Source organism: Nicotiana tomentosiformis, chromosome 2 (genome assembly GCF_000390325.3).
Source record: "Nicotiana tomentosiformis chromosome 2, ASM39032v3, whole genome shotgun sequence".
Taxonomy (NCBI): Eukaryota; Viridiplantae; Streptophyta; class Magnoliopsida; order Solanales; family Solanaceae; genus Nicotiana; species Nicotiana tomentosiformis.
The window spans coordinates 38,523,968-38,541,961 of record NC_090813.1 but is presented as its reverse complement, the minus strand read 5'-3'; the positions used below and the strand labels follow the sequence as shown (position 1 = coordinate 38,541,961).

General features: G+C 41.5%; 3 protein-coding genes across 3 annotated transcripts; all 3 read right to left on the bottom strand.

Annotated features, from left to right (window-relative positions):
- Positions 1 to 4,607: 4,607 nt before the first annotated feature.
- Positions 4,608 to 5,611, bottom strand: LOC138904644 (uncharacterized). Its single transcript, XM_070193150.1, has 3 exons — positions 5,556 to 5,611; positions 4,764 to 5,433; positions 4,608 to 4,697 (listed from the first exon to the last, which is right to left on the bottom strand). Exons 1-3 carry the CDS (start codon positions 5,609 to 5,611, stop codon positions 4,608 to 4,610), a joined length of 816 nt encoding a protein of 271 aa, XP_070049251.1.
- A 7,834-nt stretch (positions 5,612 to 13,445) lies between these two features.
- LOC104095081 (uncharacterized) lies at positions 13,446 to 14,416 on the bottom strand. The gene is made up of 3 exons (XM_009601129.1): positions 14,373 to 14,416; positions 13,967 to 14,258; positions 13,446 to 13,853 (listed from the first exon to the last, which is right to left on the bottom strand). Exons 1-3 carry the CDS (start codon positions 14,414 to 14,416, stop codon positions 13,446 to 13,448), a joined length of 744 nt encoding a protein of 247 aa, XP_009599424.1.
- Positions 14,417 to 17,014: 2,598 nt separating this feature from the next.
- LOC138904643 (uncharacterized) lies at positions 17,015 to 17,548 on the bottom strand. The gene has a single exon (XM_070193149.1). The coding sequence runs from the start codon at positions 17,546 to 17,548 to the stop codon at positions 17,015 to 17,017; it is 534 nt and encodes a 177-aa protein (XP_070049250.1).
- Between the last annotated feature and the right edge of the window lie 446 nt (positions 17,549 to 17,994).

Sequence of the window (17,994 nt, the reverse complement as noted above, 5' to 3'; positions counted from 1 at the left end):
TTGTACGTGATTTCTAGACAAGTGAATTAATTTGATCCTAAAATAATCGATGAATTATATGAATATAAAATACTTAGCCTTGAAATGGAGACGAAATAGCAGAGATAATACTTATCGGGCACAACAATAATGAAATCAAAAAGCAAGAAGATAAGATTATATTAAGCTTTGAATAGAGTGTAGCGTATGTTTTCCATAAAATTCACGTCCTTTACAATGATAATAGAACTCACTATTTATAGATTCACCTAGGGAACAAGGTTCGTAGGATCAAGCCCTTCTTTAATATCAATTATGAGGGCCATTGAAGAATGTGTAACAGCGAGCATGAATACCATATACTTTGTAACGGGCAGTGTACTTAATGCTGTAAAATATTCTTCATTAAATGCTACTGGGTGACAGACATTTATTTTGTCTTTATGAGTATCATTCTCTCCGATAACAGACGGGATAATTGCCTTTCGTTTCAGCTATCCTCTGTGTTCGGCTCTACGTGTCACTTCCTTATGCGATCATTTAATATAACATATTTTACCCTATATAGATAGTCCTCCCGCTTTCCAATGGCATAACCTTGTGTCACCGGGAAGTTGTAAAAATATTCTTTTTGGCGAAAAATTTACTGACCCCTCTGAAAAGTTTCTCACGGTTGATTAGACGCACGTCTCTCCGCATTTAATGCCCCGAACACGCGTCATCCCACGATTCAGTATAACTTTTGCCGGTTATCGAGGCAATTATAGCCACGAGTTTAGCCACCTAATTGGCTAAAACTCTTTCATTCTCACCTCATAATACTCTGAATCTTCTAAAACCTTCTTTACTCGGCTCATACTTCGACTTTAACCTTTCTTTAGCTTCTTACTTTGAGAGAAAAATCATCCCCTTGATAAAAAAAAATGGCATTTTCTTCTTCAAGAAAGCCTAGCTCTCCGAAGAACAAAGGCAAAGTTGATGATGTTGCTCCTCCTACGGTGAGTACCATCGTCCCAAAGAACCTGATTATCACCAAAGATTTTGAAGAGAAATACCCTTATGCTCATCCTCGAACGTGGGCTATTAGCGTATACCCTTCTTCTATCCATCCTTCCAGTATCTCCACTGTGAAGGAAGACTGCCATTGTCAAGATTTGGACATTATCGCTCCCGACCTGGCAGAACGGATAACTTTACCCAAGAAGGGTTATACATATTTTTACACGTATCCCTTTACTTTGGGAGCGTTTTCTTTGAGCGGAGAGCTTGACTCCGTCATTGTGGAGCTCTACCTCCGTTATCAAGTATGTTTGGCACAGGTAAGCCCTTCCGTGTGGAGGACAATGCTTGTCTTTGCACCTGTGCCAGGAGACGGGAGAAGAGATATCCTTAGCTCGAGTGATGAACCTCTATTCCCCCCAAATCTTCCATAGGGGAATGATTAACTTCAGCAAGTGATGCCACCATGTACTGCTATCCAGCATGGATAATGATTAACGACTGTGGGTGGATGGAACAGTTCGTTTTAGTCGCCACCAGTGACATCATCCCGACCTCAGCTCCTGCTTTCCCGGAATTATGGAACCAAACTCGTAAGTCTATCATTTGTTTCTTTTTTTTTTAAAGATTATTCCTCATCATTATTGACTCTTCTTCCTTTACCTAGTTCAGCGACTCGGTGGGTTTCCCCTAGGGTTGAGGGCTTGGACCAATGGGTTCAGAAAATTTTGGATGTCACTACGCCGGAGACACGAATGTGGAAAGAGTTGTCCCTGAAATACGGCTGAAAGGCCGAAAATCATGGTAAGTTGAACTCATCTTGTTTTTACTTTTCTTATAAGGAAGTTGTTTGACTCTTCTCTCCTATTGAGTACAGGTCTACCCCAGGGCTCAGTTGTCATCCTCGAAGAGGATGTTTTGGCTAATCCTACTGATACGGCGAGGCTTCTACAAGAGGCTTTTACACAAACAGGTGTCTCCGTGCCTGCTTCTGGTGCAAGTGCTTCTTCTCGGAGTCCCCGACCGGAGAACAATTAACCAAAAAGAAGGCGTTCCTCCGCGGCCGAGGGAAACAATAAGAGGGCAAAGAATGTCGCCCCCGAGTCGTCTTCGAAAGTCGTGGTGACGAGCCCTCCTCCCGGGCCGACCATAGATACCATGATGATTGATGATGATGGAGAAACCAACGATGAGAGGGCTTCTCTACACAGAAGACGACGACCTTCCTCAACTCAACAGACTGCTCAATCTGTTGAGTTAGTTACACCAACCGAGGAGATGCCTCGGCGCTCGGGGGGGGGTTGAGATGGTGGAAAATGCCAATTCTCGTTTCCGGATCCCAATATCTGCGCCCGGTATTATGAGGTTGAGTACCGGGTCTTTGCCGTCTTCGAATGACGAGCAACCAACACCCAGCGTTGCGCTTACCGCAACCACTTCTCATCTTTCAATGCCATCAGCTTCATCTCCTTCTTCACCGACTCTCCCACCAGCAACTGCTATGACATCTCCACCGACCGTATCTGTCCGAGAAGATGATGTTCCTCTCCTCCAGTCCCCAGTTCATGGGAATTTGGGGCAAAATTAAGTCACTCCCTCAGAAGATCCGCAAAGGAGGAGGAGCTTTACTCTCTCGGTCTCTAGTGGGTGCAATCTACTGTCCCGGCCGATGGAACTTGCTAACTATCTGAAGCCAAACCTTTGGCTTCAGAAAAAGATTGGAAAAAGATACATGCTTTCTCGGGAGATTTCTTGTTGAACAATGCTATGCACAACACCGCAGCGGTATACTCTACATTCCCTTTGTCATTTCTTCTATCTATGATTTAGTAGCATTTTAAGTTTGTCTTTCTTGTTTCGCAGGCAAATTTCCTTGCTTCCGGTGGCCTCCAAAGGTTGATTCGGGAAAATGAGGAACTTACGTCTGAGCGGGATCAACTTTTGGCCTAGCGGGACCAAATTGTTGCTCACATCTAAGGCTGGAAGCCAAAGCTGTTGAGGCTGTTGTGTTGGAGGCTCGTTTGCAGCAAAGCGAGCAAGAAGTAGAGACCCTTAGCCAAGTGATCGCCCCGTTGAGGGTTCAATTTGAAGAGGCTAGGGCCAAATGGGTTTAAGTCCATAGTGTCGTTCTTGCTGCATCCGATCGCGAGGCTACCTCCGCTGAAAGATTAACTAATTTGGAGGCAACCTTGAACTCCAAAACCGAAGAGCTTGTTGCTGCCGGGGTGAAATATGCCAAACTGGAGGAGAAGTATAAGAGGACCATTGAGAATAACAGACTTTTCAGCTCTACTGTATGTGCCCTCTATGTTAGACTACGGTCCGTTAGATCCGTACGGGAAAATCTTTCTGCTGAGGTTGACCAACTTAAAGAAGAACTCAAGCACTGAGAGACTTCCCTCGTTGTTGAAAAAATATATGTTATGTATAGCATGAGGAGAAAAACCTTGGAAGAGGCTAAAGTGGGTGTCATCGACTTTGATGCCGAAATCGCTAAAGCCCGTGAGCTGGAGTCAGCTGCTTAAAGGGGTCTTCCGGCTAGGCGTGATACTTTCGGTTCTTCTGGTTCCGGTTCTGAATCCTGGAACTGAAGAGGAACCGGAAGGCGAAGATGTTGAAGGACAAAATGATGAGGGTCAAGATATTGAGTCGGCGACAGATCTACCCACTTCCCCTAGGGGCGCGGATGCTTCTCTTTCTCCGGGTTCCGGAGATGCAGTAGCTTAGCTTTTCATTTCTTTTCCCAACTTTTCTACTTATGCCATTTTGGCACATTTATTGTAAATAAAAATACCTTTTGCTCAAGTATTGCATGAGTCTTTATGCATTCTTTTGTTTGAACATTTATGCAAGTTTAATCTTTGCGTTTTATCTTGCTTAAGTGTTTTGCGCAAATTTTATTATTTGCGTCCGATTATGCAAGGCTTTGGGTGTATTTTTCCTTGAAAGCATTAGGATTTCGCGCACAAGTTCTTCCGAAATCAACCCTTTATCGTGAGGGTTTTCATAAGAGAGGACCCTCTTATGTTTACGGTGCTCTTGAAGAGGACGTCTCATGTTCATTATGGCATTAACACTTGAAGTACATGTTTAACTTTCAAATGACAAAATCATTTCATTGTTCAGACAAGAAACAAGAGAGAAATAAAAGAACTTTACTTTATTCCTTCCATTTTCAAAAAGTACATGAGCATTCATTATGCTAAAAAGAATTTGTCGTTTCTTATGGCCGTGCAGTCCCCGTTCCCGATGATACAACTATGTTTCCGATTTTCGTATTCCGGTCAACGTGGCAGTCATTGTTGCCGTATCCTCATATCATTCCACCCCCAATGTTCGAATGCGAATAATGTGAATTTGAACACTGGAAGTTTTGCATCTTCGAGGATTCCACTAATGAATTGCTAGATAATCTTCAGTGCGGTAACAACTTCACTTTCCCTTAGGAATTTATGCTATCGAGCCAAAGACTATCTAATAATCCCCTAGTGGCTTGCACTTGTAAACGGTCGGGTAGCCTTTGTTCGATAGCAAACTTAACTTCCCGGTGGGAACTTTTCTACCGAGCAAAAGATTATCTAACTGCTCCGGAGTAGTTCTTCGCTTGTGTGCCTTGATATTAAAAGGTCTTATTGCTGTTGTTGAAACTTTCTTCGTAGTATGCTTTCCGTTGTTGCCTCGTTAAAAACCTTGCTAGAAAAACCCAATTGGGACAAAAACTGGATGAAGGGAAAAAGAGTACAACACGTACTTTTAGTACATGTGATGTTCATCAGCAATAGTACCTTTTGAGGTGTGCCACGTTCCAGTTCTTGACAACCTTTCTCCATCTTGATTCTCCAACTCGTATGAACCTTTCCCGGTGATAGATGAAACTCGGTAGGGGCCTTCCCATGTTTACCTAGCTTTCCTGCATTGAGTTCTCGGGTGTTTTGAGTTACTTTCCATAGAACCAAGTCTCCCACTTTGAAATAACGGAGGTTGGTTCTTTGATTATAATATCTCTCTATTCTCTGCTTTTGAGTTGCCATCCTTATATACGCCAACTCTCGGCGCTCATCGAGCAACTCCAAATTGACTAATATTTCTTTGTTATTTGCTCCTTCATTTGCCTGGAAGTATCTCAAGGTAGGCTCCTCTACTTCCACTGGGATCAAGGCTTCTACTCCGTATACAAGAGAGAAGAGAGTCTCTCCTGTGCTCGATTTGGCCATTTTTCGGTACGCCCATAGTACTCCAGGCAGTTCCTCGGGCCATTTACCCTTAGCTGCTTCCAATCTCTTTTTGAGATTTTGTATAATTACTTTGTTCGTTGATTCGGCTTGACCATTTGCGCTCGGATGATAGGGCGAAGAGGTGATCCTTTTGATTTTCAAATCTTCAAGGAACTTTGTGACCTTTGCGCCTATAAATTGTGGCCCGTTATCACATTCTATCTCTTTTGGTATTCTGAATCTGCAAATTATGTTTTCCCACAAGAGATCCACCAGTCCACGTTCGCCGATCTTCTGATAAGGACCTACTACAACCCACTTAGAAAATATAATCAGTTAAAATCAAAAGAAACCTTACCTTACAAGGGGCCGGCGGCAGTGGTCTGAGAATATCCATCCCCCACTTCATGAACAGCCATGGAGACAAAATTGAGTGCAATAGTTCAGTTGGTTGATGTACCAATGGTGCGTAGTGTTGACACTTATCATATTTTTAAACAAAATTCTTAGCGACTTGTTCCAATATGCGCCCAAATGATTTCCACATATCCCTTCGTTGACTTCTCGCATAACATAATTAGCTTTGGAGGCTCCCAAGCATCGGGCCAGCGGGCCTTGGAAAGATTTCCTGTACAATTGGCCTACTTTGAAGCTATATCGTGCTGCTTTAGCGCGTAACGCTCGAGATGCCTTGGGGTCTTTAGGCAATTTCTCGTGCTCGAGATAATCAATAATCTCATTTCTCTAGTCCCAGACCAAATTAGTCGCGTTTACCTCATAGTAGCTATCAGCGTCCAGAACCGAGTGCATGGGATGTACTACTGTATCGGAATCCGATCCCTTCATTTCCGTTGATGAGCCAAGGTTAGCTAATACGTCTGCTTCTGAGTTTTCTTCCCTCGGGATATGCGTAATTGACCACTCCCAGAATAGAGCAAGCAGATTATGAACCTTCATTATGTATTATTGCATGTGATCCTCTTTGGCTTCGAAGATCTGACGAGCGCAAAACCGGTGTATAAAACTTAGGCTAGCTAGTCAAAGATAGTATAGTATTAAATCGTCTCCACATGGGTTAGTTTAAATAATGTTCTAATAAATCTTCAGCTCAACACTATCCAGGATAATAAACCTTTGATTGATGTTATTATCGACTACAAATAAAACTAAGATTATCTATTGTAAGAAACTAATAGCACTTTAATGATTAAGGAGCAACGATTTAATATCAGGGTGAGAGGTAAAGGTTGTGACAAAATATGTGATCAACTATTGTTCTAGTAACTCTGGGTTATGTTCATTCTTAACTTCTATTGACTCCTTTGATTTCAACAAATGATTAGGCCACCTTAGGGATTCAAACTCTTCTTCCGAATGAATGAGAGTTCCCTTAATCCACCTAATAACAGGTCCTATGAACATATGCACAAACACAGTGAATGAATGATCCTTCGAAGAACACCTCTCGATTATTCTTCTAAACTAGGTTAATTGATAACTCTCTAAGCTCTTTTGATTACCTAGAAAAGGCGTAAAATCAACCCAAATAATATGGCACAATGCAAATTGCAGCAACACTTCTCTTTCGATTAAAGTAAAACCACAATAAGCCTTACAATTCAATTAATAACTCATTCAAAGAATTCAGGCAATTAACAGAGAGTAAAACCAAAAACAATAGTCAAATCACAACATCTGTCAATAACACTTAGCAAGATTACTCCATAATGGAGAAAATATTTATCGCAAGAGTATTAGAAGAACAAGAAGACATTACAATTCCCAAATTCAAACAAACTTCCATATTGAATGAATTGTATCAAGTCTTTTGCGTTTCCGTTGTTTTCTTCCTTCTTCTCTCCCCAAAAGTTGCTCTAAAAATCCAAGATACTCTCTTTTTAGACGAACTGGGCTTTATATAGGTCAAGAGGAATCGCCTCCAAAATTACAAAATAGGCTTGGGAAATTTTCCGGACCGGCCGTGCGCGGCCGTGCACCTGGGCAGGTGATCGCGTACATGGCCGCACTTTGGACAGTGTCCTGCTCCACTTGCGCGCCCAGTGCGCGGTCGCGCACCTGGGTGGCTTCCTGCTCCATTCTTCGTTTCTCTTCGTTAAGTGCATTATTGTCCGTTGATCCTCGATTATGATCCCTACTTAATCCGTCGGCTTTTGCTCAGACTTCAAAGCTCCAGAATAGCTTGAATTAACTCCAAAACCTCATTGTAACTAGGAATCGCTCCTACAAAGCATAAAACGCACACTCAGTGCAAAATAATACCATTTTAAGCTCAAACGATAGTAAAGTGCAGCAAATTAGAGTGCAATTAATGGCCAAAATACGGAATTATAGCCTACCATCAACACCCCACAATTAAACCATTACTCGTCCTCGAGCAATCAAACTACACTTCACCTAGAATACGCCATTTTTCAACAACACTCAAGACTCGTCACACCAAGACTCTTTAAAACAGATTAAGTACAATATTGAACATCTTAACCTCAAGATTTGACTCAAAAGAACCACGCATTATCTATAACCCGCTCACTTACTCTAACATAGAGGTCAAGTATTACCTTTTCTTTGTGAATCTAGTGCCCTCACATAAACATGGAGAGCAATTCCACACATACAAGACATTAAGAACAATTAGGAACTCAAGATAGAAAGAATTCACTTACTCTGAGAAACAAAATTCATATGCTACAAAAGATGAACCATAGGCTTTCCCGTAGTGTACTACTCTACTAATTAAGCTCATTCAGTTAAGGATCAAGTAGGACTTTCGTGGTTGTAATGTAGGCTACGGGACGGGTAGGATACATATGGATATAAGAGTGACTACACTTCCCTAAGCATTTTCAATACATATACTTAACCATTCAACCCCACACTTATGTCAAACCATACTCCACCTACACATCAAATTATATTAACCCCCTATTTCTTTAAGCACAATTACACCAAGAGTCACCACTATCAAATAATATTTTGCATAACAATTCACTTTTTTTCTTTCTTTTTTTCTCAATTCAAGTGGCTCTTACTTTTTTAAACTAGTGCACCTGTCTCCGTATTTCATTAGTTCCACTCAAAAGCCAAACCAACCACCCCACCCTTCAACTTTACAAAGTTCACAACAATTTCAAGTGCTCATGTGAGGTAAAGGTTTAAATAAAGGGTCAATTCAAATAAATGGGTAAGGCTTGTAATGTGGTTGCCAAAAAAAATAAGATTACAGGCTCAAAGGGGTTAAATAAGATACGTAACAATTAGGTGGATAAGGCATATAACTTGTTCAACAAAGAAATACCTATATCACTTCTAAGACTGAATAACTACTATTTCGCTTTGCAAACACACATGAAAAGTTCTAGACATCAAATGCAATGCACAGAATAACACAAAATCTCGCCCACACATGGCACATGCTCACTCAGGATCGGACTGATCAAGACACTCTAATCAAAGCAGTTAAGAAAAGTCAAGAACATATAATTTAAGGTACTTATACGAGAGTCAAAAACTAAGCCTAAGCGTCACAGCTAGAGCACTCACTATTCTCAAGGCATAACAGAGTCCAGAGATGTTGCTTTCCATTCAAATCAGAGCTAAGGGTACCTACTCCTCACCGAAGAAAAAATAAAACTAACTATACCCGGTTCAATCAAAACCCTTGAAAAAGAATCGCTGCACAAAGAAAAACTAAGGGGGGAATTAATACACTACCTAACAAGAAAAAATCTTTGTCTTTTTCTTTCGACTTTAATCCCTCAAGAAACCCGTTGAATAATATCCATCGTTGGGAAATATCAAAAATTTTAAATTTTTGTATTTTTTGTAATTTTGTTCTTTCATCTATCTCTGACTACTGCAATTAACAACAGCAAACTACAACTACCAAAAATAAAACTCATATATATACAACATATAAATATTCCACACCCCACACTTTAAATGATGGCATGCCCCCATGACACATAAAGAAAAATGTAAAGGTGAAGAAAATTCCCCTGATCAAGTCAGTCCGTGTCGGAGACTGTTCCGGGATCCAGATGACAAGCCCGGCCAAGTGCACGCAGCCATGCCATGATCTTCTTCTCGGATTTGGCCTTCTGTGTAGCAAGGGCGTCTACTCGAGTACCCAAATCAGTGACAGAAGTACGCATTCCCGTCATCTCCTGCTCTAAAGCACTCATTCTCATGTCCTAACCGCTACCTAAAGTTACCCCAACACCCGGTACATGTGGTGGAGAAGCAACGATATCGTCATTTCCCTCTTCGGGCGCATTAGATTCCTTGCTATCCGCTTCAGCGAGCTCAACAGGGTCCTTCCCGATTACAACTTTATCAGCCCAAAATTTACGTTCGTGCTTTACTTTTCCATCCAAGTCCCTATTTTCTGGTACTCTTGCCCAACGGCATAACCGAGTGACTAATGATGAGAAAAAGAACCCATACCTATGCACATGACAATGAATCAACATCTCGGGCTGAAGGATCTGGGCCACATCAAAATCGTGGCCATTGACAAAGCACCAAATCAGAGCCGCCCGAGGACCATTCACCTCAGTGGTGTTTCCTGAAGGCAGCAAACGATTATTGATAATGTAGAGCCAATACTTCACTTCAAAGGTCAGCGAATCCGAGTGAAATTTTTGCCCCTCCTTTATCCACACTACCTCCTTGCCAGGTACATAAATGGTTGCGAAGAACAGGCGTCACAGGTATGGTTCTCTGTTGTGAATGGCATAGTAGTCACCTGTATCCGGATCTTCCATGAATTCCGGCAATATGATAGGCCCTTCAGATGGCCTTTTTGGAGAAGTCTACTCTCTTCTTCCTGACTGTGCAGACATGGGCGTCATGTTCCAGGCAGTTTACATAAAACTCTCAAACAACCATTAAGTTCGCCTAGTCAGGTTCTTCAAAGAATATCCCCAAGTCGCGCCTGACCAATTCATGATATACACGGGGACAGTCATTTTGGAGGGACCTAATATCAATTCCTCTCTCTGGTATGGTCTTCTTACTTGCCTTCTGTTGGAATCATTCATGAGCTTCCCAGGAGATGAACTTGTTCTGATCATACGGGAGAGCCGATTTCGAAGCTCATGACTAGGAGGTGCCCGCTTGACCACTTGTGGAGGCACCTGTGGTTTTTCGTTTCTTGGATGGCGCCATAGTACCTGCAACAAACCACCAACTATTAGCTAATGAATCACATGGCAAACCAAGAGAGGCTACTCAGACTTCACCCTTACACTTGGTCACAACATTACACACAATCTCATTTAGGCAATTTCACAAACACATAACAAGCACATTTCTTCCTAACCCCCACAACTCAATTTCGGTCCTAATTAGACTAAGGATACACCAATATCACACCCAGCCACTATATAGCCAGTCTCCATGGTGAAATCCATCTTCCACCCCACAAGAAAAAGAGCATAAAAAGAAAGAAAACAAAAACAAAAATCTGCTACAACTCAAGCAAAATAAATACAATAAACTAAGAAAATAGAGAGAGAGAAAGCATCACACTTACCTGAGGAGACTCGGGAGAGAAGACTCGTGAGGTTGGGCGAAGGGAGAAGAGGTTGGGGGTGGTGTACTGTTGTTTGTCTTACAGAGAGGGGATGAAAGAACGAGGTCGAATTAGGGTTGTTTAGTGTAGGGGAGAGAAAGAGGGAATTTTAGAATTGAGGGTTTTAAGAGTAGAAAGTCCGAAATTAAACTGAAAAGGGAAAAAAAACTTACCTGATGCATGGTCGGTGCACGGTCGTGCACGTAGTCACGCACTTGAGGCAGTACACTGATGAAAATGCGCGACTAGGTGTGCATTCACCCTATCAGATGCACAGTCGCGCACGTCCCGCTTTGTATAACATTGCATGTTGCGTGACCAAATACGCGAGGTGCCCCTAGGTGCGCGGTCGCGCACGGATACACTCAAAAGGAGGTCTTTTAGACACCTTAATTCCTACTTTTTGTGACATGTATCTTCCTGCACCTACCACATCATGCTATACACTAATTTCTATCTATTTTACACTATAAATAAAAGTGAAAAATCTAACTAATCGAAGAGTTAGAAGTAGTTCTGAATTATAGTCGTCAACTTGACTCAATCGGGCATCCTCAACTGATTTTGATCCTTGAGGATTGTTGAGCAAACCCTCCAGCAAGATATGGTTTTAGTCTGTGCTCATTCACTTTGAAAGTTTCCGTTCCGTCCTGGTTCTGGATCTCAATTGCCCCATATGGTGATACATGTTTCACCACATACGGTCCCGTTCATCTAGACTTAAATTTTCTGGGGAACAATCTGAGTATACTATTGTACAGTATGACTTTTTCCCCTTCATGAAACTCCTTTGGCTTAATGAGACGATCATGCCACATTTTAGTCTTTTCCTTGAAAATCCGCGCATTTTCATACGCGTCTAATCTAAATTCCTCTAACGCATTCATCTGCGCCAACCTGTGTTCACCTGCAAGACTAAGATCAAGATTAAGCATCTTAATTGCCCAATAAGCTTTATGTTCTATCTCAACAGGTAGGTGACACGATTTTCCATATACTAATTTGAATGGTCAAGTCCCTATGGTTGTTTTGAACGCAGTTCTATACGCCCATAGAGCTTCTTCCAATTTTACCGACCAATCCTTACGAGAAGCACTAACCGTCTTTTCAAGAATTCGTTTAAGTTCACCGTTAGCCACTTCGATTTGCCCACTAGTCTGACCCCATACTTAGACAATAGTGCATCAGACTGTTTGTTCACAAAGTGTGACCAATTGTCACTGAAAATCACTTTACGTGTCCCAAAGCGAGTAAAGATATTTTTCCTTAAGAATTCACACACCACCCGAGCATAATTGGTCCTAGTAGGGATTGCTTTGACCCACTTAGAGACATAGTCAACATCTACCAGGATATACTCAGAAGAGTGTGACGATGGAACGGACCCATGAAGTCAATGCCTCAAACATCAAAAAATTTACATACCAGAATGGAGTTGAGAGGTATTTCCTTGCTAAGATTACCTGCCCTTTGACATTTGTCACATGCAGCTATATACACTCTCGCGTCTTTTGTACAAGGTGTGCCAAAAGAAACCGACTTCCATGAACTTTGTTGCAGTGCGATTCCCACCATAATGTCCTCCAGCTGCTCCATCGTGGCAATGAGACAGAATGCTTGCCATTTCTCCTTCAGGCACACATCTTCAAATCACACCATCTGCACACAGTTTAAACAAGAAAGGGTCATTCTAAAAATAATATCTTACCTCACCTTGTAGCTTCTTTTTCTGATAAGAGGTTAATTCATGTGGTGGACACCCACTAGTGAAGAAGTTAGCTATGTCGACAAACCATGGTTGTCTATCAGAGACTGCGGCAATAGAAGAAATCTGCTCATCTGGGAACTCTTCTTGAATGTCCACCACTTCAACATGTGGTTTCTACAATCGCGACAGGTGGTCAGCCACTTGATTTTCTATGCTCTTCATGTCCTTGATTTCTAGATCAAATTCTTGCAGCAAAAATACCCATCACATCAGACATGGTTTGGACTCTCTCTTACTCAGCAAATATTTCAGTGCTGAGTGATCAGTATGCACTATTACCTTGCTTTCCACCAAATAGGATCTAAACTTGTCGAAAGCAAAGACTACTATAAAGAACTCCTTCGTGGAAGCATAGTTCATTTGAGCATCATTCAAGGTCCGACTTGCATAGTAAATGGGTTGAAACAGTTTATCTCTCCTCTACCCCAACACTGCTCCTACTGCCACATCACTAGCGTCACACATTATCTCAAAAGTCTCACTCCAGTTAGGAGTCACCATTGTGGGAGCACTCACTAGCTTCTCATTAATCAGTTCGAATGCTCTGAGACACTTCACATCAAATACAAAATTTACATCCTTGGCAAGTAATGCAGTCAATGTAATGCTGGAAAATTTCTTATAGAAATCGGCATGCCCCAAAAGACTTCTGATGCTCTTCACTACGGTCGGTGGTGGGAGATTTGCTATCACGTCTACTTTAGCTCTGTCAACTTCAATACCTTCAGCTGTGACTTTATCATTCTCTTCATTTGAAACACCACTTTTTCGTTTCCCACTCATAGCATGAGTTGCCCCTCATATATATCAAGAATATCCCGGCCAGTGCAAAGGAATGGTCTCCCTAGGATTAGAGGTACCTCTATTCTTTTCCATACTACTACGATGAAGTCTACTGGAAAACAAATTTGTCTACCCTTACCGAAATTTCCTCGATTATGCCCTCCGGTATGATCGTGGTTTGATCAGCCAGTTGCAAGGATGCTGGCACAGATTTGATCACTCCTAGCTCTTCTTCCAATTTCTTGAACACTGATAATGGCATCAAGTTAATGGATGCGCCTAAATCGCACAAGGCTTTGTCAAACCTTTCGCTACCTAACGAGAAAGGTATAGTGAAACTGCCAGGATCACCACACTTCTTGGGAATTTTGTTATATAGAATGGCACTACAGTGGGCATTGAGTTTGAACACTTTCATTTCCTCGAGCTTACTTTTGCTTGAGAGGATTTTCTTCAGGAATTTTGCATAGGCCGGTATCTGTGTGAGCACCTCCGTGAACGGGATGTTCACACACAACTGTTTCAACATCTCCAAGAATTTCCCAAAGCATTTGTCTAATTCTCCCGCTTCATCTTTTGAGGAAAAGGTAACAATGGCATGTGTTTGCTTTCCTCAACTACGTTGTTCACCTTCTGCTTATCAACATCGTTGATACTAACATTCTCCTTGGGCAAAGATTCACTGATTTTCTGCTCTTCGGCTATCTTGGTTGAGTTCATCTCCTTCTCATCCCTTGGTTTTACCTTTGGCTCTGCTAATGTTTTTCCACTCCTGAGAGATACAACTTTGATTGTCTCTTTTGGATTCTTTTCAGGTTTGCCGGCAAAGTCCACGACGCCCTTTCTGACAACAATGTTGAAAGCTACCCCATTTGTCTTTCTAGATTCTGGATGGATGTGCCTTGCTCCTTGATAGCGGTCCCTTGAGTCTCAAGTTTCTCATTGGATTTATTTATAAATGCCTTCATTAGATCTTCTAAACCTGAGTTGTTAGGTTGTGGAGGTTGGTATGGTTGCCTCTGCTGAGTTTAGAAACCAGGAGGTCCTTGCACTGGTGCTCTGGGATTTTGCTGCTGCCATGAGTTCAAACTACCAGTTGAAGAACTCCATGAGAACCCTGGATGTCTCTATCTTATAGAATTGAAATTACCACCTCCTTGGTAGTTGCCTCTATTGAATTTCCCCACAGCGTTTTCTTCCTCAATTATAGCTTGACACTCATGTGTCGGGTGTCCCAATCCACAGACGTCACATCCTACCCGTGGTTGATTTTACACCCGAGCTAGTGTCAGTTGCTTGATGTCCTTAGCCATACCTGCAATTTAATCCTGCATTGCTACTGAGGATTCTACTTGGTGCACCCCTACTGATCGTTTTTGGTCCCCTTGATCAGTGGACCATTGTTCTACATCTTCAGATAGTTCAATCATAAGAGTGACAATATCTTTAGAAGTCTTCTTCATCAGAGGTCCTGCAACCGCACTATTCAGAAATATCCTTGATGACGGGTTTAAACCATCCCATAAGTCCTGGAGTTGCATCCATTGCTCCATTCTGTTATAAAGGCACCTCTGCAATATCTCCTTGAATCTTTTCCATGCCTCGAACACTATCTCCTCATCACCTTGGCTGAAATTGTGAATCTCTTTCCTCATTCGTCCATTCTTAGCTGCAGAGAAATATTTTTGTAAGAACTTGGTCGCCATCTCCTCCCTCGTACGGATTGACCCTATGGGCAGACTTCTCAACCACTTCTTTGCTCCATCCTTAAGAGAGAACGGGAATGCTCAGAGGTAGATGGTATCATGTGATGCTCCATTGTAATAGAATGCGTTCATAATTTCATTGAAGTCCATCAGATGGTTGTTGGGATCTTCATTGGCCTTCCCTCTGAATATGCAATTGTTTTTAATTATCTGGATGACTCCCTGTTTGAGTTCAAAGTTATTTGCATCAATGGGTGGGGGTCTCACACTAGACTGTTGTTGGTTGTACACCGGTCTGACATATTCTCCTAACGACCTCCCATATCTAGGAGCTGCATTTTCAAATTCATCTTCTAGCACGTTTCGATCTGGATTGAACCTTCGCTCCTCGTCGACCGTTTTATCCGAAATTCTGGCTGCTTTAACTGCTAATCGTGCTTCTCGTTGCTGAGCCACCTCTATCGCATCTAGGCTCTTTGTTGTTTACCATTGTATTTTGAGTTGAAGGCCGACTCAATAACAATCCGCTCGATCCTTTCTCTCTTATCAACTGCCTCAGGTGCTTGTCTAACTATGGGTCGTATGGCACCAAGTCCTTTGAGGAGAATCGAGCCATACACCACCGAACTTAACTTGTTGCCTGCACACAGATGAGAAGGCGTAAAAAAGGAAAATAAAATAAAGTTATTCCTGAATTAGCATTGAAAATTAATTTAAACACTATTAGTCGCCAATCCCCGTCAACAGCGCAAACATTTGCGAGCGCAAAATCGGTGTATAAAACTTAGGCTCGCTAGTCAAAGATAGTATAGTATTAAATCGTCTCCACAGGGGTTGGTTTAAATAATGTTTTAATAAATCTTCAGCTCAACACTATCCAGGATAATAAACCTTTGATTGATGTTATTATCGACTACAAATAAAACTAAGATTATCTATTGTAAGAAACTAATGGCACTTTAATAATTAAGGAGCAATTATTTAATATCATGGTGAGAGGTAAGGGTTGTGACAAGATATGTGATCAACTATTGTTCTGGGTAACTCTTGGTTAAGTTCATTCTTAAATTCTATTGACTCTTTCTATTTCAATAAATGATTAGTCTACCTTAGGGATTCAAACTCTTCTTCCGAATGAATGAGAGTTCCCTTAATCCACCTAATAACAGGTCCTATGAACATATGCACAAACACAGTGAATGAATGATCCTTTGAAGAACACATCTCGGTTATTCTTCTAAACTAGGTTAATTGATAACTCTCTAAGCTCTTTTTATTACCTAGAAAAGGCGTAAAATCAACCTAAACAATATGGCACAATGCAAATTGTAGCAACACTTCTCTTTCAATTAAAGTAAAACCACAATAAGCCTTGTAATTCAATTAATAACTCATTCAAGGAATTCGGGCAATTAAGAGAGAGTAAAACCCCAAAAATAGTCAACTCACAACATCCGTCAATAACCCTAAGCAAGATTACTCCATAATAGAGAAAATATTCATCGCAAGAGTATTAGAAGAACACGAAGACATTACAATTCCCAAATTCAAACAAACTTCCGTATTGAATGAATTGGATCAAGTCTTTTGCATTTACGTTGTTTTCTTCTTTCTTCTCTCCCCAAAAGTTGCTCTAAAAATCCAAGATACCCTCTTTTTAGACGAGCTGGGATTCATATAGGTCAAGAGGAGTCGCCTCCAAAATTAAGCTTGGAAAATTTTTCGGTACAGGGCTGATCCAGTCAATGGGAGCCCAGTTAATGGGAGAACTCACTAGCTTCTCCTTAATCAGTTCGAATGCTCTTAGACACTCCACATCAAATATAAATTTTACATCCTTAGCAAATAATGCTTGAAAAATTCTTATAGAAACTGGCATGCCCCAAAACACTTCCGATGCTCTTCACCGAGGTCAGTGGCGGGAGCTTGGCTATCATGTCTACTTTAGCTTTGTCAATTTCAATACCTTCAATTATGACTTTATCATTCTCTTCATTTGAAACACCACTTTTTCGTTTCCCACTCGTAACATGAGTTGCCCCTCATATGTATCAAGAATAGCCTGGCCAGTGCAAAGGAATGATCTCCCCAGGATTAGAGGTACCTCCTTATTCTCTTCCATACTACTACGATGAAGTCTATTGGGAAAACAAATTTGTCTACCCTTACCAGAATGTCCTTGATTATGCCCTCTGGTATGATCATAGTTTGATAAGCTAGTTGCAAGGATACTGGCACAGATTTGATCACTTCTAGCTCTTCTTCCAATTTCTTGAACACCGATAATGGTCAAGTTAATGGATGCACCTGAATCGCACAAGGCTTTGTCAAACTTTTTGCTACCCAATGAGCAAGGTATAGTGAAACTGTCAGGATCACCACACTTCTTGGGAATTTTGTTATATAGAATGGCACTACAGTGGGCATTGAGTTTGACCACTTTCGTTTCCTCGAGCTTTCTTTTGCTTGAGAGAATTTCCTTCAGGAATTTTGCATAGGCCGGCATCTGTGTGAGCACCTCAGTGAACGGGATGTTCACATACGACTGTTTCAGCATCTCCAAGAATTTCACAAATCATTTGTCTAATTACTCCTGCTTCATCTTTTGAGGAAAAGGTAACAATGGCATGTGTTTGCTTTCCTCAACTACGTTGTTCACCTTCTGCTTATCAACATCCTTGATGCTAACATTCTCCTTGGTCAAAGATTCACCGATTTTCTGCTCTTCAGCTATCTTGGTTGAGTTTATCTCCTTCTCATACCTTGGTTTTACCTTTGGCTCTTCTAATGTTTTCCCACTCTTGAGAGATACAACTTTGATTATCTCTTTTGGATTCTTTTTAGTGTCTACCGGCAAAGTCCCTGGTGCCCTTTCTCACAATAATGTTGTAAGGTGCCCCATTTGTCTTTCCAGATTCCGGTTGGCTGTGCCTTGCTCCCTGATAGCGGTCA